General features: G+C 31.7%; 2 protein-coding genes across 3 annotated transcripts; both read left to right on the forward strand.

Moving 5' to 3' along the window:
- The first annotated feature begins 626 nt into the window (after positions 1 to 626).
- On the forward strand, positions 627 to 10,574 carry LOC134686502 (superoxide dismutase [Cu-Zn]-like). Its single transcript, XM_063546170.1, has 5 exons — positions 627 to 714; positions 3,364 to 3,449; positions 8,953 to 9,049; positions 9,444 to 9,640; positions 10,396 to 10,574. The coding sequence occupies exons 1-5, from the start codon at positions 657 to 659 to the stop codon at positions 10,498 to 10,500; spliced, it is 543 nt and encodes a 180-aa protein (XP_063402240.1). The 5' UTR covers positions 627 to 656; the 3' UTR covers positions 10,501 to 10,574.
- Positions 10,575 to 12,805: 2,231 nt separating this feature from the next.
- LOC134686500 (superoxide dismutase [Cu-Zn]-like) lies at positions 12,806 to 26,095 on the forward strand. 2 transcript variants are annotated; one of them, XM_063546168.1, is made up of 5 exons: positions 12,806 to 12,899; positions 23,250 to 23,335; positions 23,627 to 23,723; positions 24,223 to 24,416; positions 25,928 to 26,095. In XM_063546168.1, exons 1-5 carry the CDS (start codon positions 12,833 to 12,835, stop codon positions 26,030 to 26,032), a joined length of 549 nt encoding a protein of 182 aa, XP_063402238.1. In that variant the 5' UTR covers positions 12,806 to 12,832; the 3' UTR covers positions 26,033 to 26,095. The 2 variants fall into 2 exon arrangements, with proteins under 2 accessions (XP_063402238.1, XP_063402239.1); XM_063546169.1 differs by lacking the exon at positions 12,806 to 12,899 and adding an exon at positions 15,535 to 15,610.
- The last annotated feature ends 677 nt before the right edge of the window (positions 26,096 to 26,772 follow it).

Here is a 26,772-nt window from a genome sequence, read left to right on the forward strand (position 1 = left end):
TCAACCTTAGTAGTATGATTTTTGTGCAACCAAATAATATAATAGATTGCGTTCTATTCTTGTAACATTTTGACGAAATGTGGATTCGCATTTCGAGGGATGAATGCATAGCGAGAGACGCACCTGATCATGCTTCTTCTAGAGATTATGTATTTCCATCAGTTAAAAACACAAACATATGACCATTGGTAAAATAAAAAATCCATGGTGAAATAAAATAATAATAAAAAAAGTTAACAGATGAAGTATATTTGTATGCATGTCTTCCGCCAAAGAAACTTATCATCCTTGCTTTTCTTTTATTCTGTCAAATTTTGGTAAGCGAGTAAATGTTACAAAACGCCAACACCTTCCAATTTCTCTTTAGCACGTTAAATTTGGTGATAAAGTATTCTGGTTTCGATGATAACGGTTTAATTTAGCCCGATAGATCAGATTTCGGATAGTTACATCTAGTGTAAAACATTATTTTTAGAGATAGTGAAAGAAATCATACGAAATGCACAAGATTTTTCTAAATGTAAGTGCCATCAAAATTTTACAAATAATTAATAGATCTGGCAACCGTAAATGAAACAACACGTTTTAACAGCACATACCTGTACTTGTTCATATAAATACTGATCAACAATAGTCAAGTTGTCAAACAAGGAAAGATGATTCTTATACTAACTTTAGGCGTGTTTGTTTTACTTGCTACATCCATGGTTCAAGGTAAGCCTTCTTGAGATTATACGCTTAAACATTAATGTCATCCTCAAAAACAATGTCCTTTAGGAAGGAACACATTCTACTGTGTGAATAACAGGCTCTTTTAGTTCTACGAAACGTAAAATCCCCGAAATGCTTGCGATTTAACTTCCTTACATGTCTACAATATCGTTAGACTAGTAAAGACAAGAAGACGTGGTATGAATACTAATTAGACATCTAACTATCCACCAAAGATCAATTAACTGTGTTTAGGCAACATCGGATGATTTTCAGCAAAGTGTAAAACCGAAACCGCGTGAAGAAGCTATAAAAGCTCGACAAGACAAAATGTAAATAATTTAAAATGACGGTTTGAATATTCTAAGGCTACTGAGTAAACTAAGTCAATAGGTAGTTTGATATTAACCATAGTTTAATTTCAGCTTGCTTACGAATTCTTAAACTCATAAATGACGGTGTATTTACTTTTTGAGGTTTCATAAAAAGAGTGATTGACTAGAAACTTTGTTTTTGTAACAATAAATTAACTGTAAATATATGATAAATGCATTAATAAAAAAACCCAAAATGGTTGCACTAGAAGGAAGGATGCTCTTCATCTTCACCGCCTGTAAATATATTTTGTATTTGTCCTTATTCTTCAGATTTTCCGCTCCATATTCCATACGTGGTAGCGTTAAATACATGATAGTTAACCGACAACTGGAAACCTCTGTTTTCATTTTTCTCTTTGCTTATTCTGTGTTTAGCACGGATTTATGTCCCGATAGATATTCTGACTAGATGGAATAGGATTCAAAGCAACTTGAACTTGAATGATATCGATTAAAATGATATTCAAAAAGAAAAATCACAAAAATTATGAACTCCGAGAAAAATTCAAAACGGAAAGTCCCTTATCAAATGGCAAAATCAAATGATAAAACACATCAAACGAATGAATAACAATTGTCATATTATTTAAAGTGTGCTTCCTTATACCTCGAACTGAGAATAAAAACGGCGAATGTGTCAAAAGACCAATAACCCGACAAACCTTGAACAAAAAAAGAAATGTTTCTTCTCAATAATTGTGCTGATCTGGTGACATTGAAAGCTTACAACTTGTTACATATAAGTACAAATCAAATAGATAAAAAAGGAACTGTCAATGGTTTTTTTAGATGCTAAATTTAAACAGTTTAGTGCACATGCATTTATCTGTACTTTATTTATGTCATGTAATGTTGTCATTTTAGCGGAATTTTTAACATTGGAATAAAGCTTAAGGTTGGGCTAGCCACAAATAAAGGCAACAGTAGTATACCGCTGTTCAAAAATGTTATATATAAACCAGGTTCAACCCAATTATTTTTTTAAACTGTCCTGTACCAAGTCAGAAATATAACAGTTGTTTTCTAATAGTTCGTTCCTATGTATGTTGTTTTTGTTGCCCTTCAGTGTTTCTGTTTTTTCATTGTTTTTCTCATATGGTTTGAAGTGTTTCCCTCAGTTTAAGTTTGTAACCCGGATTTGTTTTCTCTCAATTGAGTTATGACCTTTGAACAGCTATATACCACTGTTTCCTTTATTTACAAAAATACACGTGCTTTGATCAGACTGAAAGACTACTTGCGCAATCTAAAACTTTTTTTTAAGTCGTCAACTTTTAACCAAATTCGGCAAGTGACCATAACTTGCAAATTGAAACAGGTCAATATAAGAAAATGTCAAGGAAATATAGAGTGTGTAAAGTTTTCAAAATTGTAGACAAGGAGGAACACATTTTCTTTTATCGCCAAATAAGCAGTTATATGAGAACTCCCATCATTAATGAAATTAATCCCCACTATCATTTATTTAATCTGCTTGCATAAAACTCGACACTAAAAACTTTTTTAGATCTCAATAAAGATATAGCCACACACAGGCAAATATACCAAAGCTTAAAGATTTGTTCAACTATGCAGATAAAAGATAAAACTATATAAAGAAAATAAAAAGAAGTCGTTTCGAAAAATAATCCGGCCTAAAAAAGAACCAACATTAGTGCCAAAACCTTTAGAAATGCCGTTTGTTGTGCTACAATATTTGTCAAAAAAAATCAATTTTCGTCTGGTACTTTGATATGGCCATCACTGAGGAGACATACCTTATTAAAATTGGCATATGATATAGTAACATTAGTCCAGTAAATATGAGAACTTTTATTACAATAATGTTGCTATAGTCTGAAGATTATTATTTTTACTAAGTTCGTAAGTTAAAAACACGTCTTCTATTTCCAAAACAAGGATGTCAACAATGAGAAAAAAAGGATAAAATTTAGTCGGTCAGAAAGACCCAACATGAAATATATAATAAACAATTCGATTGAGAAAACTAAGGGTCTAATTTATAACCAATCAATTAACGACAAACAAATAAGACAAACATGAACAAACGACAACCACTGAACTTCACTTGGGAAAAGCACATGTAGCATGTGGCGGGATTATGTTTGTTTTACATCGTCCGTGTTAACATCGATTTGTAGTACCTTTTCAAAGAATAACAACCTCCTTATGTTTTGTTTGGCTTCTTTCTTTCTTACGAAACTAGTTAAATATCCAGTGTGAAACATGAACCTTCAAACAATATAAATAAATATATATTTTTGTTTGTCAACAGGGCAAAGAGATACCAGAGCATACTGTCAGTTGTATGACCCAACAAATCGAAACAGAGTACAAGGAAGACTAACCTTGCGTCAACAAGTATGTGAAAAAAATAAGTTATTGCATATGTTATATAACCTGTTAGACAGAGATAAGTAATAAGTTATTTGTGTTTTTGAAAACACACATTAATGCTTTGCAAGTTGGTATAACGAACGATTCCTCGCATGTTTTCAATCAACCGAGTTCTATTCAAGCGAGAAACATTACTGTACTCTATTAACTCGTTGGTTACTACCGCGTACATAAAACAGGACAAGTAATTGACAAATGATCAAAGTTTAAGGTTAACTTTGACAAATATTATGAATGATTATTACAAATAGGCCTGTTCTTGTTTGTTAAACAGAAAAAAAACCCAAATAACAATTAAAGGTTGTTACGTAAACATACTTTAATTTAATAGTCATCCATACATTATCTAAAAGAGTCTTTTTTATTTTTGTTGATTGTTTTTTATAAACAACAAAAAATACTTCTAATTTATAATGTTCATTGTTAACGTGGCATTTCTAAGTGGCGATCACTTAATTATTTGAACAGGCATGGAAGAAAACGAAGGCGTAGTATGATTAATAATAATAACTATCCACCAGAGACCAAATGACGTACATGTTAACAAATCCAGGGCACAGTATGGACTTTAAGAGAAAGTCAAACCCATAGCTCAATGTAGCTATAACAAAAATCTGAATTGACAATTAAAACAAAAAGACATAGGCCTGATAAATCTTTAAAACAATAAACTTTAATATTTTTTATATACAACGACCACAACAATCATCTTAACGATACTCCAATAAAGCAGTACATATCCATTAATTAAGTGTTATGACCTCATAAACAGTCTGGGAAAACATTTCATTGCACGATGCTAAATACAAAGTATGGACTGGTTGTATGATCGTTAGTGCATAATATGTATAGGAAAATATATTTAGTAAAGTTAATGTTTTTAATACCACAATTGATTTTTGACCCGATATGAAAAAGTAACGGTAGTATACCGGTGTTCAAAAGTCAAACTAGTATATCGATTAAGAGAAAACAAATCCAGGTTACAAACTAAAACCCACTAACTTAAAAAAAATATCAAATATAAGAGAAAAACAAAGGAACAACAGGACCACTGAAGTGCAACAAACACAAACGGCAACATAACGAATCCAACTAATAAAAAGTCTTTTTTCGTTTAGTTGGATCAGATAAAGTTTCAAGTTCAGAAAGTTTGTTTTTCTTATTTTACTCTAGATCTAGAAATTGCCGTATAAGTAATCCCTTTAAACTTTATTAATTACGTTTAAAAGGTGATATTGGAATAAACAATGTTTCATTGGTTGGTAGATTTATGGTGAAGCGTTTGATTTTGCCAGGTTTTTTTTCCTCCCTTTTTCCCTTTACCATGGTTTTCGCTATTTTTGTTAACCTTTTTTTATACATTTATCCAAAAAAGATCAGGAGATGTTTTAGCAGATTTTTTTAGTCCTGTTTACACCAAACGTCTTATAAGGCATGCCAGCACTCTTTACTATCTGATTTCGATGAATGACGATAGTTTGGTACCTTTTCTGAAGAATATCTTTGAACTATGTAACAAGATGGTCACTATAATCATATTAAAAACTCTGTTTTACAGTATCATCTTCGGGAAGATTATTTTTTTTACTGACGCCTATTGTGATTGACGTATAATTGAAAATCAAATTACTACCATTATCTATATATACATGTATAAACATAAAGGCAACAGAAGAATACACGTATATACATGACGCAATAATTAGTTCTGTGTTGTCAAACAAGTAAGATATATATATGGTTTTGAATTTGGAATATACTAGATAAAATGAATCATTTTGATTGTTTATTGTCCGTCGCCGTCCGTTAACTTTCACCAAAATATTCTCCTCTGAAACTCCTGGTCTAAATTAACCAAACTTGGCCACACTCAATATTGAGATATCTTGTTTAAACAATGTGTTCGATGACCCGGCTACTCATCAAAGATGGCCACCATTGCTACAGATATAACATAAGGGGTAAAATATATATTTTTGCTTTAATTGCTGCAAACAAAGAATTTAGAGCAAATTCAACGTGGTAAAATTGTTCAGCAAGGCAAGATCTGTTTGCCGAGAAATTTGTAGAAAAATCAGACAACTCGTTGTTGGGATACTGCCCCTGAACTTGTAATTTTAAGAAAATGTTGCAGTTTTTGGTTATTATCTTGAATATTGTAATAAATAGAGATAAACTGTAAACAGCAATAATGTTGAGCAAAGTCAGATCTACAAATAATTTAACATGACAAAAAAAGGTCTATTGACGACTTTAAAGTCAAATTTAACCATTTTTCGTAAATTTTTGTAATCTTTTACAAAAGTCTTCTCCTGAAACAAACTTGGCCACAATTAGCATTAGGGTATCTAGTTTAAAGAATGTGTCCGATGACCCTGCTTGATAACCAACATGGCATATATGGCTATAATAGAACATAGGAGAACATGCAGTGTTGGACTTATATTTTTGAAATTAAAGCAAAAGTATAACGGTTGCACTAAATCATTTATGATAAATCGAAACTCTTGACAAATATCATGTCATTTTTCAATTAATAGCGCACCATGTCTGAATAATAATCGATGTCATTCATTGTTTTTGAAGCATATTGATATAATAATAGATGTTCTAGCTTTTAACTAATGATTCGATATTTTATTCGTTGATACTTTTGCCAAAACAGTTTACGAATTTAAAGATAGTTATGTTTTACGTTTTTTGTTTTACATATTCATAATGAATGCCCTGTTTTCTTTTCCAAAGTTTACAAAGAGTTGCATGATTTTAAACAGTTACTTTTCAATTTCTCTTTAAAAAAGACAAACTTGGATTTACCCAATTTTCATCTCGGTTGATAGAAATTGACCACAATTATTACAAATATTTATTGTTCTTATTAATGAAGTTGAACTTTGAAAGGAATATCTCATTTAAATACTTACAAAGTTCAACTCATTTAAAATTCCAATGTGCTTACATTGAGTGAAATCAATCACTGATTTGAATTTTAGCTGTAAAAATATGGGGTGTGGTTGGGTTGTTGTCTGTTCGAAACATTTCCCATTTCTTTATACGATGGCTTTACATACCCTTCCGAATTAACCTATGGTTTTACGATCAGATCACAATTTCCTTTATCGTGTGTCTATCTTTTTTCGGGAAATGTGAAAAAGGCATTATTACTCAATATTGACTATAATTGTTGCTTAACACCAAAGTCGACATTGATTTGATTAAATCGGGTTACTCGTGTAAAAATATTTGCGTTACGTAAATATTCAAATCCTTCAAAAGAATTATAGAAATGTTTTAAACGATTATGATCTCGAATATTCATTATTAGTGTTATATTATTTAACTACTAGAGTAATGATAAGATTTGTTTTGTGTTAATAATGTACATTTTTATAGTACTTTTCTAAAGTAATTATTATAGGTTTCATAACGAGTGAGAATTAGATATCGCTTGATATCAACTCGAGTTATTTAATTTCAATATAATAATAAACGAGCCTGTGGCGAGTTTGTTATTACTATTTAAATTAAATAAAGAGAGTTGATATCAAACGATATCTAATTCTCCCGAGTTGTGAAACCTATTTCTCTTATGGTAAACATGCTTTTTGTGCTTAATAAAAAAAAATCCGCGAAACGTCGACCCAGTCGCTTGAACATAACTGCATTGTGACGTCATATGTCCTGTTCGTCGTCAATCTTCAACATAAGACTTTTTAAAACATTTTGTACGCTTCAGAATGTAATAATATTTGAATAAGAATATATAATAAGGTGAAAAGTGTGCGTATTTTCTATATTATTGAAGAAATCGCTTATCTCCGTTGCAATGGAGGAAATGTACATCATTGTGACCTTTAACTGTCAACAATGACCTAAAGAATAGCCAATGAAAAGGCCGCAATATCGTTTCAGGAGGTTTCGTTGGCCAATCAAATTAACGCATTTTTCGTATCACTTTTTCGTTTCACACTCCGGACAGTGTGATACGAGAATTATCTATTCATGCGAGAAATAGATAACAGGCCCCAACCATAAGAGAATAAAAATTATCTGCTTACAAAGAAAGCGGCCAGACGATAATTTACGATATTTCCAGGGCCGGCAAAACGAACATTGCTATAATATATGCCTTTGTGTCGGACTTAATTAAGGTATCTTAATCAAAACTGGCCAAAAAGCTTATTGTTCTATTTTGCCGGCGCCGTTTATTTTTAATTGTTCTGTCGAAAAATATTAGAAATGCCATCTTAAAAACAACAAGCTAAATAGCCTTTGCTATATAAATATGCTACAGCCTAAAGAATAATATATTTCTAGTTGCCAGCAACGGCAAAGTACTCACACTGGTTGATCATGTCGTACCAAATAGATGGAAACGTTCATTTTTTGTATTTAATTAATAACAGTTGCATTTTGCATTTTTTTAGTTTAATAAACTTTTTATTGTTGCAATTTGTTACCCAGTGTAAGATGCTAATAGCTTAAGTTTGAAGATACTTTGTTTTCAGTTTTTACTTACTTCACTAAATGTCTTGTTCTTCAATCTTGTTTTTGTTTACTAATCGACTAAACCTACCTTCGAGGTAGGTAGCACTCGGGTCAAAAGGTTAATTTGATGACGTTTAAGAGAATCTATACCCGTTCGATTTAAACTCTATACACGAGAAACCTGAGTTTATCAAATCGCAGTCGACATAAGTGACAAACTTATGTACATTGAGGAAGTGAATGAATTAATACTATAATTACGAAGGTAAAAATAAGTCCGTCTATTACGAGGTAAGAAACACTTACTAAACAAGTCAAGAACGCAAACAGTATAAATGGCTCCTCGCTTTTTGTGTATACATCTGAAATGCCTTTGTTAAGGATAACATGGAGAATGAAAAGGTTCAGTTTACATGAGTCTAGTTCTTTGTTTTCATAACCATGGCCCTTACTGGTAAGTTGCTGCTCACAAGGAAGCTATTAAACCATGAGTAACAAATAGTGAAGTTAAAAGCATCCCCTCGTAAATTTTACGGATGCCATCACGAGTTAGTCGACCATTATGGAATAACCGTTTCACAGATGATATCTGATATGTTCCACATGTCGTAACAATAATCCACTTCCCTTTTCACCACGAATGTGACCTACAGAATTAGACTATCTACCGGGTTGCAATAGCATGAACAACACGACGAGTGCCATATATGGAGTAGGATATACTCACCCTTTCAGAGCACATGAGATTTCGACAGTATTTTGTGGGGTTCGTGTTGCTTAGTCTTTAGTTTTCTATGTTGTGTTTTGTTTACTATTACCTGTTTGTTTGTCTTTTTTTTTAGCAATTGCGTTGTCAGTTTATTTTTGATCTATGCGGTATTTAACTGATCTTCAATGATGATAAACAACTTACACGGTACCGAAATATCAGGACAACAATGTCGAGTTGTTAATCTTATGCATATATTATTTTCAGTACAATACCCAACTTGTTCAAATAACAGGGAGAATATATGGTTTGAGACCTGGATTACACGGCTTTCATGTCCATGAAAGAGGGACTTTCGGACGTAGTAAGTAAACGTATTAGTAATTACTTGTGAAAAAGTGGTATCTAATAGATATTTCATAAGTAGTAAGGTTATGTGTACTAAGCTTGTGTGTTCTAGTAAGTTTATTACGTTTCGATCTTTGATTAATATATAAATCTTTGATTTCCGGAGCATATAAGTATTTGTTTTTGATCATCACTAACGAGCAATAAAAATTTAATTTCGCAACTAGTGATTTGCATTATCAAATATCATTTTATTATAAAAAAAATTAATTTACGCAATATGAAATTAGTACGATGTATACGAATAAAATGTACAAACATTTTCTATGTATAGAGTAAACATATTTGATAAAAAAAATGTTGTTTCTTAATTCTTGTATGCTGCATATAAATAAATCTAACATTTATAGATTGCAGTAATGCAGGACCACATTTTAATCCATTCAACCAAAATCATGCAGGACCAAATGATGCACCGCGTCGCCATGTTGGAGACCTTGGTAATATTTACGCAAACAACTGGGGAGTAGCAAATTTGGCTATTTACGACAATTTTATTAGAATGCGGGAAAGACGAGAGCTTTCAATCCTCGGCAGAGGTATTGTGGTAAGTTATCAACGATTCTCTATAGATATATAGGTGTAATTTATTAATCATAGGCTATTGTCGTAACGTGCGGTGAAACTTATTTTTGCCTGAGGCATTTTTAATGAATTTAAAATGAAATCATCAATACAATTGTATATGTATTAATGTTAACACACAGATTATATGTGGCACTCAACGGTAGTGTTTTTGAAAATGCACACGGATAGGCCATATGACACTGACACATGTTAATATTGATGTGTTAGATATTTGTTTTTCGTATAATTCTTTTTACATAAATTAGGCCGTAAGTTTTGTCGTTTTGTGGATAGTTGTCTCATTGGCAATCATGCCACATCTTCGTTTTAATAGTAACTCAATTAAAACCAAAAATGGTATTTAAATTCATAACAAATTGTTGAACGATAAACAAGTTAATATTTGTTTTTATTTAGTTTAGTTTGATTGACTGAAAAATAGCCGACATTCTTCAACCTGTTAGCATATGCTGACACACAATCTTATTGTGTAACACAAATGAAGAATTATGACTTTATACGTATATATCAGCATGTCCTAATATGTAAGATGTTGCTCTTTTTCTCTACACATTTAACAAAATAACTGGTGTGAAATATAGACCTGCTTACAAAGGACTATTGTGCTCATATTTGTGATACATGTATTTCTTAGCTTTCCCAAGAAGAATATATTGGTAAAGTAGTTTAAACAAGATTCAATAAAACACCCCTATGTTCTTGACTTTTCCTTAGGTTCACGCAGATCCTGATGATTTAGGAAGAGGAGGTAATGACGAGAGTCTGAAAACAGGAAACGCTGGAGCTCGACTTGCTTGCTGTCAGATCAGGACCTATTAGTTGAAAAACTCACATTCACACTGTTTTCTGAACATATGTGCAATCAAAAAGTGATTAAATTTTGCTTATAACTCTTTTATCTTCATAATTTCTCGGTATGTCTCATATCGTCAGATCATATGTTTCGTACGTCATATAAATTCGTACTATGCATACTTTTTAAATGGAATAATAACATCACACTGCATTCTAAATAGCACGAAAACCTATAATACGATAATATCTATAAAAGCCAAGAAAGGCTTTGCATGAGATAAACAAAGACAACCAGACTTTTGAAATCAACATAAGTTGATAAGTTGACATTTGAATTGTAATCTTGTGTTCATGTTTTTGCCATGGCAACCATCATAGTGGATGCTTTACTATATTGGTCACGCACTAAAATTCGGACAATTGGTTTTAAATAAAGGCAACAGTATTATACCGCTGTTTGAAATTCATAAATCGATTGAGAGACAACAAATCCGGGTTAAAAACACATCACCTACAAGAGGAAAATAACGGAAACCAACAACGCCAAAGAAACACACATGGTCATACATAGAAACGAACCACTTGATAACAACTGCCAACTTTCCGACTTGGTTTATTTCGTTACATTGTAAATAGAAATACAAAATGGACTGCAATGTAGCAGGGACGCTATTTGAAAACATACGTAAAATGATGAATAAAATAGAAAATCCCAAAAAGAACGAAAACGCTCTTCCTTTGGTTTTGAAAATTTAAAATAATTAAGGATTCCACTAATACAATTAAGTCTGATTTGCATCTTGACTTGCATCTATATATTGATAATAAGTGTCTTCGAGAACAAACAAAAAATTAGTTCGGCCAACCAGCAACATTCCAACCACGCCTGTATATGGTGTATATATATCCTAGTTGATATGATTCCCAGAGCTTGAATTTTGAACTCAAAAGAACCTTTAAAATATTTCAAAACCAAAAGCCCGTCGTCTTTTTCTCGCACCACACATATTGAGACGTATCCCTTAATTTGAACATGCATTTGCAACATGCAGAACAAGATCTGCTTACGCTAAGATAAAGCACCTGGCACCTCAATTCTGGTTTTGATATGATTTGCGTAGCTCAGTCTTTAGTTTTCCGTCTTGTCTACTGTAGACCGTTTCGTCGGTTTTTTTTTGCTATGTCTTTGTTAGTTTATCTTCACATTGAGAGTTTGAATATCCGTTTGACATCTTCCGCCTCTGTTTAAATGTTTATGCTGAATCTATGAACTTGAAACAATTGTATATTAGCGTTTCTATGTAATAGGCAAAATGCTGACGTTGGAAAAAATGTCAATTATATTAATGGAAATATCGCCTGTAACGAGTTTTCTCACAATTTTGGTAAAAACTGCCAAGTGCTTAACATAGTAGACAGAAATGACAATCAGAGCTGTTTTAAAATTGTCAGATTTGTGACTCTACTATGTTCAGTTTTACATAAAAGTTATATAAGAAAAAATCTTTAATTGTTAATTTTCAATCCATTACTCACAAATCTATTAAAAAATATAACAGATTTATTCGCATGTGAACTATAATTCATTATACATCAGAAACATGTTGCATATAACTTTCTTTAGATTAATGTTATAACAGTATTTTATTTGTTTAGTCTATTCAGGTTACTAACACCCGCGTCAATGACGACGTTAGTCTGGACGGTACTAGACCGTCTATACATAACAAATATAACAGTAGCACCGTGTTTTTAATACAATTACGAGATTCGTCAATCTTCGTGATTGTTTTACTTGAAAAAAGAAACGAGTTTAGGTATCTGTAACACCATTTGTATTCCACCATCTTCTATATATTTAGAAAATGACTGCACCATCTCAGGAATTTGAAATTGTTTTTCGTTCGTTTGATTTGTGATAATCAAAGATTTGTCTAATAATTTGTAGCAAAAGCAAAAAGAAAATTTGTATCTCCTTTAATTTATAGGATAAGATGGGAAGCATTATTTGTGTTGTCTAGTATTTGTACCAACCTATATCATAAAAGAGGGTCGAAAGGTACCAGAGGGACATTCAAACTAATAAGAACAAAATAAACTGACAACGCCACGCATAAAAGAAAAGACAAACAGACAAACGATAGTACACAAAGCACAACATAGAAACTAAAAACTAAGCAACCAAAATCTTAGGGTGACACAAGAATGTATCAAGTGCTCGGGAAGGATTATCAGATAACATTAATACATTCAAAGAGTACAATGATACGTTGCAACAGTCCGATACTGTAAATGCTTAATATATATTACAAAATCGTGTAAAGTTAAAAGTTATACATGTAAAAATTGTTCGACAATGAACATGACTTGTATAATTCTATTAAGTATTGTTGCATTAAGTAAGGCAGCTTTCTTTCATCAAGGTAAGTTTATATGTGGTTTTATTATTTAATATAAGCAAGATAAGATACAGCATACATATATCTATGAATATATTCCACAAAGGTATTATAATTTCTCCAATTCTGCTGTTTTTGTTTGTTTGTTATTTTTTTCATAATGACTTTGATCAAATTGTTTGTTACGGAAGAGTCACAGACATTTGTGTTTCTCATTGTTTAATATCTTGAGATATTTCAAATCGTGTTAGTGCAACCCTGTTTTCTCAATTACTGTCATTTCATCTTTGTCACATATAAAGAATGTATCAGTATTTGTATTATTTCAGACTAGTATATTCTTATAATTGTTGTGTTTCCGTCGGTTTTAGTTTGCAACCCGGATTGTTTTTCGCTTATGGCAATCGTTTATTGACTATTGAACAGTGGTATACTATGATGCCTTTATTTCGAATGTCTATACTATTAAATGAGAAGACCTCATTTTGTGTGTCGTTTCTCTTCCTTTCATAATAGATTCATCATCATGTATTTGTTTCCTAAAGGTACAATGCATAGTCGCATTTTTTTTATCCTCGCTTATGATAATTCTGCTTGTGTTATTGTGGGAGGAAAACGAAAATAAAGGCGTCAGGATATTGTTTCTGTCATCGGATGGACTTTTAAGTCATAGACAAGACTTCCGTTTTGGTCTGTTTAAAATCACTCTTAATTGCGTAGGTATTTTGAGACAGGACAAATATTTTCGCTTTTTCTGTGTACAATAAGCATACATATATTATAAATAAAGTGTATGTGCTGTTTACTATCAATTCCAAGTTTACTATCAACGGCGGTCATATATTATATAGAGAGTATAGTATATGTCTGACAGTATACAGAAAAAAGCGAAACAAATCGAAATTAAGAAAGGATGGCAACGAGTACTCGAGTACTATTTTAGTACTCGGATACTCGTTTGTCTTTTATAAATCTTAAGATATGTTTGCTCACATTTCCACTCACTTTAGTTCCGTTGAAATATCCCCTTCGTTGTACTAATTAAAATCCAATAAAACGTAAATGTGTTTAACTTGAGACTAACATGTGTTATAGTAGTAATACCAACGTCTGTGCCTTCTGCGAGAATGCTTCAATGTGCAGGCCTTGTTGTAACAAAACGTAGACAGTCAATCAGACTTTCATCTGAAGTTGTTTGTTGTTGTTTTCGGTAGACTGTTGTTTGTCTTTTCGTCGATTTTGTTTTTAATTTGTGTCAATTTGTCTTTAACTTGTCTAACACCTCTCTTTTTTAATATGTAATACTTATGCTAAACCAACGAAGATAAAGGTAATAAGCAAACGCTGAACATGTATCAATTAAGGGAAATACTGTACCTCCTCTAATGAGTTGTCGGATACTTTTGATGCAAATACAAAGTGCTAAAGAAAGTTTGTAGAATTTGACATTCAGAACTTATCTTACAATAGTCAATATGTTTACTCTTATATGGTTCTTACATATGAATGGCTAAAAGTTTAGCCTCATGTTAAGCAGTTTTGAACATGTCCACGTGTTATCGATGACACTGGATACAATTTATATAATGATTACCTTCGTAACATTCTGAACAAATAAGCTCACAGAGAATGAGAATTTTCAAAAGTCAACGACGGACGACAGACGCCAAATTAATAAAAATCTCACAAAGACATACGACAAATGTAAAAACGTTGATATCTTATACAGATGAGCTTATAATCCGGTATGCAATTGTATTAAAGCTAATGGAATGTATATATTAACCTTGTTTGTTTTTAATAGAACTTGATTGTTAATTTTTCAATCCATTACCCACAAACTACTTCCGAATTGGTACAAATTAATAGCGTGTGAAGTATGATTTATAATACACGTGAAACATGTTACATTCAAATACATTTAAAAGTATACAATAATAGTTTATGTAATATATCCAGGTTACAATCACCAGTGTCAAGGACATTTGGTATTCTGTGCTTTATTTCCGACGATAAGATTGAGTTTTCAAAACAATTACTGGATTGGTTTTCCTTTTTCTTTATATAATTTTGCAATAAAACAATTATCACAATAGGAAAAAAAAACATGAATAGCCTCTAAATGGTATTCAATGATTGATACAATATATTTGTAATGGAATATATAAGTTAAAGACGAACTGTTTGCTCAATTATTGTAAGATGATAATGAACATATTGCTGTTCTGTAACCAAATAATAGGTAACGCAAGCACCATGGATATCATTTTGACACCAAGTACTACGACGTCATCTTTTGGACAGAAAAAGATGACCTCTTGCATCCATGATACTAGCTACGATCCTGCCTATCCTAATTTGCAGCGAAATACATTTTGTTCCCGTTTTATTATGTTTTGTTTAATTCGGCTGAAGTTGTTGTACTACATGGCCATCTTTACTCTTATTTTTTTTACTTCTTAATTAGGCGTATTTACTATTTTAACATTTCAGCATTTTACTATTAATCGAATCATTAAAACATATAGCATAACAGTTTCTGTCTATCGTAATGCCCGTTACAAATGTAAACTGTAATATTATACGTTTCAACAGTCCAGTCCTATACTTGTTTTATACAAGTTACTAATCGTGTAAAGTTAAAAGTCATAAATACAAAAGTTGTCCAACAAAGAACATGATTTGTATATTTCTATTAAGTGTAGTAGCATTAAGTACTGCTTACCAAGTTCAAGGTAAGGATTGTGTTATTTTCTTTTTAAATAAAGCAAACTTATTATAGAGCATAGATATATCAATGAAAATATTGTACAATTTTATCATAATTACATACTTAATGATTTGTGTGTGCGTGCTAGTTCTTTTTATACGAGACTGAACACTGGTTTACTACTGTTGCCTTTATTTCTCATCAGATGTTGTTTATATGGTTCCTTATTTTGGCACATTGATTGAGATGCTGTATTGCTTTATTTGCATATTAATTTTTCATTCATGTCTCATTTAAGTACCCAATAGCTCTTTTTACAGCAACAAGTATTGTAGTTAATTTATTGTTTAAGCACAAACAAGAAATGAAATTCATACGTAGAAGTATGTTGACAATTCGAAAATGAATCTCTTTACAGCTAAGAACAATGGGCTGACTAATTTCAATCCTATAATATCGTGTTCGTCAACTTTTAATACTCTTTTTTAGATCAAATTATTGTTTATTTCCATTAAACGGTGTTGGCAGTGACATATATACAAATAAACTCATCGTAGATACCAGGAATAAAATTTAGAGTAATGCTTTTATATAATGTAAAATCAACCTTATATTTGTTTGTTGATAATATGCACTCGAATTTATGATAGTGCATATTCAAGATCCAAAAGTGTTAGCATTTACTGAAATCGTCTAGTTTTTTAGAATCAAAGTTAACAAATATTTCTTTGCTTCATACTATCTTTTAATGTATACACATAAATCTTTTAACAGCCATTGAGACATGTGTAAACTATCCAAACCCCGAAGAGTAATCTATAGTTGTTAATTTCTGTGTCATTTGGTCTCATTGGCAATCATACCTGTAATTAATTCTAATTTAAAGAGTTCAATTTCTTTTGTTGAATTGAAACTGGTTTCAGCCTTAAAGCTTCCTCATACTTAAACCAGAGCACTATGAGAACAAACGGAAATAAATAAGTTACTCGATAAAATAACTATGACAGTCATGAACCAACGACAACTGAACTTTAGGCTCCTGACTTGGGACAAGCACATATGTTATGTAGCGGGGATCAACTGGTTTGCTACCTGACTTACCTTTAGCATTAAATCAACAAAAAGGGTAAATGATCCTTTACATCAAAAGCTAAGACTATATACTCTAAGTACTACTACTACTTCTTCTACGGTGTGTTTAACTACTAATGAGGGTATCACATGTTTGATATATTCACCGGGCGAGACACTTTCAAATAGCCACGGGCAGACTTGTTTTTGGTATTCATAGTATCGTCTATCAATGTTGGGCCTGATATATAACTATAAATTGATAATATGGGTCGATTGAGAAAAAAAAAACACAAAAAAGATAATTAAATCTGTCCAACAATATTCTGGCAGCGTGTGTGTTACAGTATATGTGTCTTAGCCTGAATTTTCTAAGAGTACCTGTCAATGATATGGAATACCTGTTTCACAGATGACGGTTGTTATGTTCCAATTGTTATAACAACAATCCCGTTCTCTTTTCCTTGGTATTATCATTTGTCACTTATACGTACATAGTCAACACAACATGTGTTGCATATTGAGCAGGATCTGATAACCCTTCCGAACCTTATAATATAATACCTTTTTGAAGGGATCGTAATGCTCAGTTTTTATTTCAGCATGTTATGTTTTGTAGTCGTTCGAAGTCTTTTCGTCGTTTTCGTTGTTCGCCATGGTGCTTTCTTGTTGTCTTGAAATTCTTAGATTGGATATCACTTTGATATTTACCGTCTCGCTATTAACGCTTACTATGCTAAACTGATCAAGGTTAAGGTCGTTACAAATATACACAGTAAACTTATACAATTCAACAGTCCGGTCCTATATATGTCACAAATCCAGTAAAATAAAAAGGTATACATAAAGAAGTTGCCTGACAATGAACATGATTTGTATATTTCTATTAAGTGTTGTTGCACTAAGTACTGCTTGTCTACCTCAAGGTAAGCCTATATGTTGTTTTGGTTTTAGATAACGCGCCATATGATAGAGCATATATATATCAATGAATTGATTCTACAGTAATACCATAATTACATTTTTTTTTCAAATTACTTTCATCATGCTCATTGTTACTAAGTGAGAAGTCACAGACTTTAGTGTCTAAAATTGTTTTATATATTTGTACGATTTTCAATTCGCAAGGAGATGCCTTTTTTCACTCATAACCACCTATGTAACACATAATAGATATATCGGTTCATGTGTTGATACGGACCCGTAATTACTGCACATAGATTAAGATCCTATTTGATTTGTTTGATTTGCCTTTTATTTTAGGCGTTAATGCGTTCGTGAATAAGAAGTAATCGTCACCTCTTTTTTTTATATACCATCATACATACTATTCTATATAATTTTAACTAACATTAATAAATTGATACAAGAAATAATGTGCGCATGAACAAGAGGAACACAAGAATTGCAGTTATTTATTATGCCGGCGTGCACTATGTTTGTTTCATAAAACAATTGTTATTTCCGTATAACCTGTACAGCCTACGACATTTTACGCCGGGAAAGGGGAAAGGTCCCTCCCTTCCTTTATAATGATAAAAAGACGTGCAAAAAGTATGTTTCAATTTCATCGAATGTCAATGTATTGCCACCTGTTTCAAAGAGGTCATATACCAATACATAGACATGTATATGTCAATGGGTCATAAATGTTCATCGCCTGTTAAAATGTCTGTTAAAACTGATCTTTTTATCTCAATATGAAATAAATGATCGCATGTACATGACGTTTAAATAAGATGTCATGAAAGCTGGAAAATACATATAATTGAGTTGTGATTTTCACATGAAATATAAGAATGGGTTGTGATTTTCGCATAAAAAAATCAATAACTTGAATTTGGGAGGGGGTCTGTACCGACATTTGTATGTTGAGGACCCCATATTGTCGCAGAAACGAGAACAAGGTTACGCTACATTTGTTGTCAGTGTAGTAAATTAAGATACAATTTAGGTTCAGTGTGTCAAAAGTACCAGGATTATAATTTAGTACGCCAGACGCGCGTTTCGTCTACATAAGACTCATCAGTGACGCTCATATCAAAATAGTTATAAAGCCAAACACGTACAAAGTTGAAGAGCATTGAGGATCCAAAATTCAAAAAAGTTGTGCCAAATACGGCTAAGGTAATCTATTCCTGGGACAACAAAATCCTTAGTTTTTCGAAAAATTCAAAGTTTTGTATTAGGAAATTTATAAAAATGAACACATAATTGATATTCATGTCAACACCGAAGTGCTGACTACTGGGCTGGTGATACCCTCGGGGACGAAACGTCCACTGGCAGTGGCATCGACCCAGTGGTGTAAATAGTTATCAAAAGTACCAGGATTATAATTTAGTACGCCAGACGCGCGTTTCGTCTACATAAGACTCATGTAAAATGTGAGGGTGAAATAATGCCAAACCTTCGAATAATACTGAACTCTAAGGAAAATTCAAAAAGTAAGTCACTTATCACATGGCAAAATCAATAGCTCAAACACATCAAACTAATTGACAACATTGTCATATTTCTGACTTGGTACAGGCATTTTCTGGTGTAGAAAACGGGGGATTAAATCTAGTTTTAAAGCTAGCTAAACATCTCACTTGTATACATTTTATGATTAATAAAATCACAAACACTTGCCTCTGAAATTAGTTTTACCTGTATCTAGGCTTAATGTTAATATACAAGAGCCTGTGACAAATTAACAGACAGTAACTATAAGTGAAAAATAGCAAAACAAATTTTGTTTTGTTTTCATCTAGATAACTGCTAGACGAATTTGTTTTGCAGTTAACAATAGAATTTAACCTAAGGGTAAAGTTTTTCAGACATCTATCCTTCATGGAATTTTGAGAACCATGAACATGATCTTTTTAAGGCCAAAGACGGTTTACAGTTGGAGCATAATTCTGAAAATCTCGCCCCTTTTTTTCTTATCCGAATAATAAAAGGACTTGACTTTTGCAGTTATTATTTGGAACGATTCTTAGTTTCAAGTGATTTACATATTAAAGTCTTTATCAAATCTTCATGGAATTTTGGTAGAACTTTTGTCATATCTTCCAGTGAAAATTATTCCTTTCTTCGATATTTGCACTATTGAACGGCTTCAAAATTAATCTATAACAAACGTAATGAATTTGCCTTCCAATCGTAAGTTTCCGATAACACGTGCACAGCAGTTCCCCATATTTCCCATTATACGGAATATAACTGTCATACAAGAAGGAGTCTTTGGCTAGCTAGAAAACCATGTTATACCCAGCATAGTTTTTTGAAAATGCCTGGACCAAGTCAATAAAATGGTACTTGTTTTGAAGTTGATCAATTGATTGGATGTGTTTGATTTTTTTTTGTTTTTATTGACTCCCCCTTTTTAGATTGGCCTTGGGATCAGTATTTTTGTTGTACTTTTTCACAGTCACATTTTTTTTTGTAATCTAGAAGATTGTGTCCTACTTCTGATTGAGACATTTTGACTAAGTTGTTTGACTTTTAAAGGCGAATAATTGTCATATGATCATGATGATAAAGAACAGGGAAAACGTACCTCTTTGACGCAGCCGATCTTGCTTCTTTTGAATAAGATGGAGTTCATGCGTTCACCTCAGTATTTGTTTGTTATTTTGATTTTTGTTCTGAAACGATCTATGAGATTTGGAATCGTAAACTACAGTGTCTTATATTTTTATGATCCAGGGGTTATATGTAAAAAGTAAAATTACAAAAATACTGAACTCCGAAAAAATTCAAAACGGAAAGTCTCTAATCAAATGGCAAAATAAAAAGCTAAAACACATCAAGCGAATGGATTACAACTGTCATATTCCTGACATAGTATTTAGCAATATTTTGAGAATATAGCTTTCTTCCTTTTCCTTACTTTAAGGAGTAATGGACTTTTTTGTTTCTTTTTGTAGTGAACATGTAGATTCAATCTTAGGTTCACCTTTTTAGACATCAACAACTGAGTCATTCCTTCCTCAGAACGTTCGAGGCTTGATACAATTTTCAAACATTTTGAATAGACATAAAAGTTCAGAAAATCCAATGTCGCTAAAAGTCTGTTCTTCTTTTACATTTTACACTTTAAAAATAAATCAAAGATTCACAAACATGTCTTGCATGTAATATACAATCTATGTTTTATAATGATAAATGCCATGGAAAATTTCAATTACTAATAAATTGTCAACATTCATTGTTGACCATTTTGTACCTCGAGGGCAAATTTATGTTTATTGTACATGTTTTTGTCAAATGTTTACAAAATCTTGTTTTTACTATGTAAATTATCAGTTTTCTATATTTATAGTGGTATATAACGGATTCACCACGGACACCGTTATAATATCATATTTAAAGTCAACACGAATAAGTTTGATTTATAATTTTACTTTTCGTCCTATGCAATAAAAAGATTAAGAAATATATATTACGGAATGCATGATGCAACAAAACGAGCTTATCATGCTTAAATATAACGTGGATTTGTTATAGTTTTGCATAGGAATACGTATAAAGCTGACTTTATTTGAGTTATTTGAATGTTAGTACAAGTAATCCACCTTATATAAGATATTAATAATGCACAATGTATGCAATATTTTATAGCTGATTAGTGTTTGAAATGTTTCATTCTGCATTTGAATAATTTAATGTGCATGTTTTAACATACTTGTGACACGTGCGATGAAAATCAAAAACGCTTGTTGTGTAATCATGAATCATCCTGCTGGTTATATTGCAATAAATTAGGTCATGTTCAGTAGATTGCAGTAAAAACCAAAATGTCAAATGCTTGTTTATACTTCTTATATCTATTATGGTTTTTTTTCCTTTTATATTTTTTTTGTTTTTATTTTTCAGATCTTGTATCGATAACTTAAAGCAATTAAAATCTGTACATGTTTGTTATCTTCTTTTCATGAAATATAATATATTATTATACCTCAGTAGGTTTTGCCATTTACGTAGGGGTACATGAAAATTTGTACATCCAATAAAATTGATATTTCAAGAAGACAACACCCCAGGTAATAAGACCTTTTGATAGTTAAAAAATCGTCTTAACTCCTTAAGCCAAGGAAAATTAATGTAACATTCCTCTGCATAAATCGGTTTTGATTTCACGTACATATCTGCTTGCCTTTCCGACTGTTCATGGCAAAGACAGTTCATCCAAAAACCTTTTTTTTTTAATTTTGTTTTAAATTTAACTCCTTCATGTATAAAACCAGACTTGTGAATTCTAATATTTAATGTAAAGTTGAAGATGTAAATGGTAATAAAAACATCATTCAGACGGAAAAAAAGGTAAACAATGCCTTCATTTTCTATTAAATGTATAAAAATAGGCAGTTCCTATTTGCTCGACTAACTGTATGAAAAGTACTGGAAATTTTTGTTCAGCTAACCGGAAACATAGTGCTGTGACTATTTATCCGGCTTGCCGAGTTAACAGTATTGGGACTATTTTTCACATTATCGATCCACTACTTGATGAATATTGATGCATCTATTTGCGAATAAACGCTTAATAATGATGTGTGTCTTATTTGTTGTATGCAAATACATTTAACAGATCATAGCAAAATCACCCCAAATATGATTGTTCTTTTGTAAAACAAAAGAATGCTTTCACTGTTCATAATAGATATAAGAAGATGTAATATGAGTACCAACGAGACAAATCTCCATCCAGGTCTCAATTAGTAAAAAGTAAACCATTATAGTTCAACGAACTGCCTTCAACACAAAGCATTGGCTCAAACCAAACAGCACACTAAAAAAGAACCCCACAAATGATAAATGTTAAACAATTCAAATAGGGAAACCACGATCTTATCTATTCGAAAAACGAGAAGTGAGAAACACTTATGAAACATATCAACAAACGACTATCACTGAACCACAGGTCCTGACTTAGGACAGGTGCAAACATATGGAGCGGTTTTAAACGTTGTAACAGTCACCAAAACATTCACCCTGACCTGAAGCAGTAGTGTAATCTGCACGTGAGAGCAAATCAGATCAATTAAGTTTCAATAACAAAGATATTAGCAACATTGGTTTTAAAACGGGCTATTTTGTGAAAATGGCGTGAGAGGAAAGGGAATAATAATAATGAAATGAAAATAACCAAGAAGTCTCTGAAACTAATTGAATTGTTTATATAATTTACATCGGCTTCCTGTCTGTTTTACTGAAGAGGAAAGAACACGGAAAATCTTTTTATATTACAGTGCTAAGTTTACTTTACATACTATTTTACAACTACTTTCCTTTACATATCCACTCTGATAAAAGTAAGGCAAAATATTTGAAATAATTGATATTTGTTAGCTAAACATGCAGTGGCAAATACTCCATGCCTATAAAAGATAAGAACTAAAACAAAATAAAAACAACTATGTATACACTTTTTGCAAAGTCGGTCGGATGAATAGTATATTCTTTAAAATAGAAATACCATTTACACAAACATAACTATAAAACTTGGAAAATGTTCATCATTGTACAAAAGGTTTTTGTAACATTTTCATATTTGTTTTGAAAAATACAATTAATAACATTAGTGTGTTTTCCTTTCCAAAAAGGTCATGGTTATATTACAGCTTCGTGTAATTTGTACGACCCGACTGGGAAGAACAATGTCTATGGTCAGCTGAACTTTTACCAGAAAGTAAGATTATAATAAATAAAGTGTTATATCATTTCAACCTTAAAAAGAAATTAAAAAATAACGTTTAAATGTTTTAGAGTGTGTTATTTAAAAAACAGTGAACCATAAGTATCAGCAACATAACTTTTATATTCACAGTATAAGAAAATGATCTCACTATACAAATTCTTGGTTTGAATAAAACAAATAACTTATATTTTATTGATAAATATTACGAATGAAATGCTGATTTATCTACTAACCTTTCGTCAATATTTTAAGAATGTAACATTGTTTATCTATTTTCTTTAGTATGGAAGCCAAGAAGTGTCGATAAGGGGAAAGATTAATGAGCTAAGTCCAGGATTACATGGTTTTCATGTCCATACAAAAGGAGATGTAAGACAAAGTAAGTATCAGAAGATTTTCTTTCTCTCAAAGAAAAAAAAATCAATTTTACAACAATTGTTCTAAATAAAGGACATGGAATGACACATCAATTGAACAACACAATACGACAAAGAAACCTTAATATAAAGGTTTCGGGCATCCTAAGGCTTACTGTGCTGTTCGGCCTTTCCTCAATGTTGGAGACTGTGCGGTGACTTTTATATGTTGACTTCTAAGTTATTTTGTGTCTGCTGGAGAATTTACTCAGTGGCAATCATACTTTATCTTAATATTTCTATATATTTCTTTATCAATACAAAGTTGTATACACAACATGTTAAACTGAAAGGGTACATAAGGCATCATATATACACATTCATCGAAAAGAGACCAACAAAACTATTGTAAATATATAACCTTATAAACGACAAGCTAAAAAGCATTGCATAGAAAACTTACGACTGAGCAACACCAACAGTTCAACTACCGATTATATCCAGCATTTATGTAATTTGTAGATTGTACCAGTGCAGGAGGTCATTTTAACCCATTAAATAAAAATCATGGAGCACCCTACGATGATATCCGCCATGTTGGAGATCTTGGGAATGTCAAGGCCAACCTGTGGGGAGTAGCTGACATTAATATTGATGATTACACGATAAGCTTACAAGGAACTTCAGGCAGGTCAATCCTGAACAGAGCCATAGTGGTAAGCATAGACTAGTTTGTTTTTATAACTTACGTTTGAAACAGTTTATTTAATAAAAAATCTTTTGCTCTTCTAGTCAGTATGGTCACGTGATCATTTACCACTGATATTGCCATCAGTTATTCTGCCGTCATCCACCGTTGTCTTTTTACTCTTATAACAACATATATCTTAATTTAACTTTGCAGGAATTATATTTGAATGAAGTTCTAAATAAGACCTCAATTTGGTTTGGATATGATGCAAAACTAATTATTGTTATAGTATGTCTAGTATTTCCTGCTCATTCGTCAAAGCTTCGCCTAATCAATAGAACTTCCTCGTAATATCCTTTAAATTTCTAGGACCGATCTTTCGTATATTTTGAAACTACATTTGAGTGGTGATTAGAAGACCATCTTCAAAAGATCCCTTTTAAGTGTAAATATCGGACATTCATGACGGCGTTGTTGCTACATATTTTTTATTGAAAACCTATGGACAAATTTTCTTGTCAGAAACTTTTTGGACAATGGAAATTTTGTCTTATGATTACTGTGTCGTTGTTCTCTTCTTATATTTAATGCGTTTCCCTCCGTTTTAGTTTGTAACCCGGATTTGTTTTTTTTCTATCGATTTATGAGTTTCGAACAGCGGTATACTACTGTTGCCTTTATTTATAAAACAAACTTGTGCGGGACTGATATATGGAATTTCCACTTATTTTGTGTCTCTAAAGATAAAATCATGACTAACATGAGCAATCTTTGATCCTACTTAGTCAATTTAAAAACAATCTAAGAAAATAATTTTTGACAAAAATGAATAACAGACCCTCTACAGCAATCGTCATGTTTCTGTTGTTCGTGCGGCTACGAAAATCCAAATTAAAAAACTGAGATACTATAATTTGAATTCATTTTGATTTAATATATCTTTTAAAATATGATGTGAATATTTCAAATAAATCAAGGATAATTTTGCATAACTGCATATTATGATTATTCAAATGATGTATATTATCATATATAAAGCTTATTTTATTTTTGATTGTCATATTATCTATGAAGTTGATACATGTATATTTAAAAATAAGTAGATTTTTCATGAATTCTTGCTCGAACTATTTCTGCAAATCTTATTACAATTCGATGATATATTAGTGCATTTTATTGGAATTATGAATAATGAAGATTAACAATTTAATATATGAAGTCAGCCCTTTACTTCTAGCTTAAAGCCTTCCAGATTTGATAACCTTTGCCAGAGTTTTGCCAGAGAGTCGACTGATTTTACACACCAATAAAGTCCCTGACATTAATACGTGTTACTATATTACTACAATTGTGACATATAAAATCGAGAATGGAAACGTGGAATGTGTCAAAGAGACAACAACCCGACCATAGAAAAAACAACAGTAGAAGGTCACCAACAGGTCTTCAATGTTTTTTATTAGTTGTTTAGGATAACATATGCATTGATATGTTGCTGATTTTTTTCTTGTAATATCTAAAGTATAATTTTTTTAGATTCATGCTGGTGAGGATGATTTAGGACGAGGGGGTGATGCCGGAAGTTTGAAAACCGGAAATGCAGGTGGAAGACTTGGTTGTTGTCAAATCAAAGCAACATGAATATTTATTTTATAATTACATGTTTTTGATAAAAAAAAAACATACCATGATAAACAATTTGAATTAAACACATTGATTGTGTTATCATGTTTAATATTACACAACACATTGCATTTACTAAATCCTTATTGTGGTTTGTTATATTTGTATACGAAAACCGTTCTTTTAGAGGTAAGTCTTTTTCCTGCAATTTTTAATAGTCCATTGACAGAGATTTAACGACTGGAAGGTTTAACAAAATAACCCAATATTGAACCCCACCATATATATATAGGGTTAAAGAACATCAGTTGTTCGACCTGTTAGTCAAATGCGTTTTGTTTAAATATACTTTCTCACGTTTTTGGTCTTTTGGAAAATGTTGTTTGTGCTGTTTTTAGATCCTTCTACAACGAAATTTGTTTGACATGCACACGTATAAAAATTGCGGTTTTTATCCAACGCAATCATAGGTTTGAACGTAGTTTTCAATTTAGACTCGTTTATATTTTTTGTTTGGGCATGTATCATATTTTCCCTCCGGTTTATATGATCCGTTCATCCTATATTGTCTCTTAAAATTCAAGAGTCAATCTTAAATTGAGAGTAAATTATATGGCCTTCCAAATACCGTTTCGATCCCTAACATCACTGAAGAGACATATATTGTCGAAATCTAGATCTGGTGTACTAAAGAAATATTGACACCGAATGTTTGTGGCACAACATCGTAGCCACTAGTTAACAATTTTTTTTTTCTG

This window comes from Mytilus trossulus, chromosome 10 (assembly GCF_036588685.1).
Source record: "Mytilus trossulus isolate FHL-02 chromosome 10, PNRI_Mtr1.1.1.hap1, whole genome shotgun sequence".
Lineage (NCBI taxonomy): Eukaryota > Metazoa > Mollusca > Bivalvia > Mytilida > Mytilidae > Mytilus > Mytilus trossulus.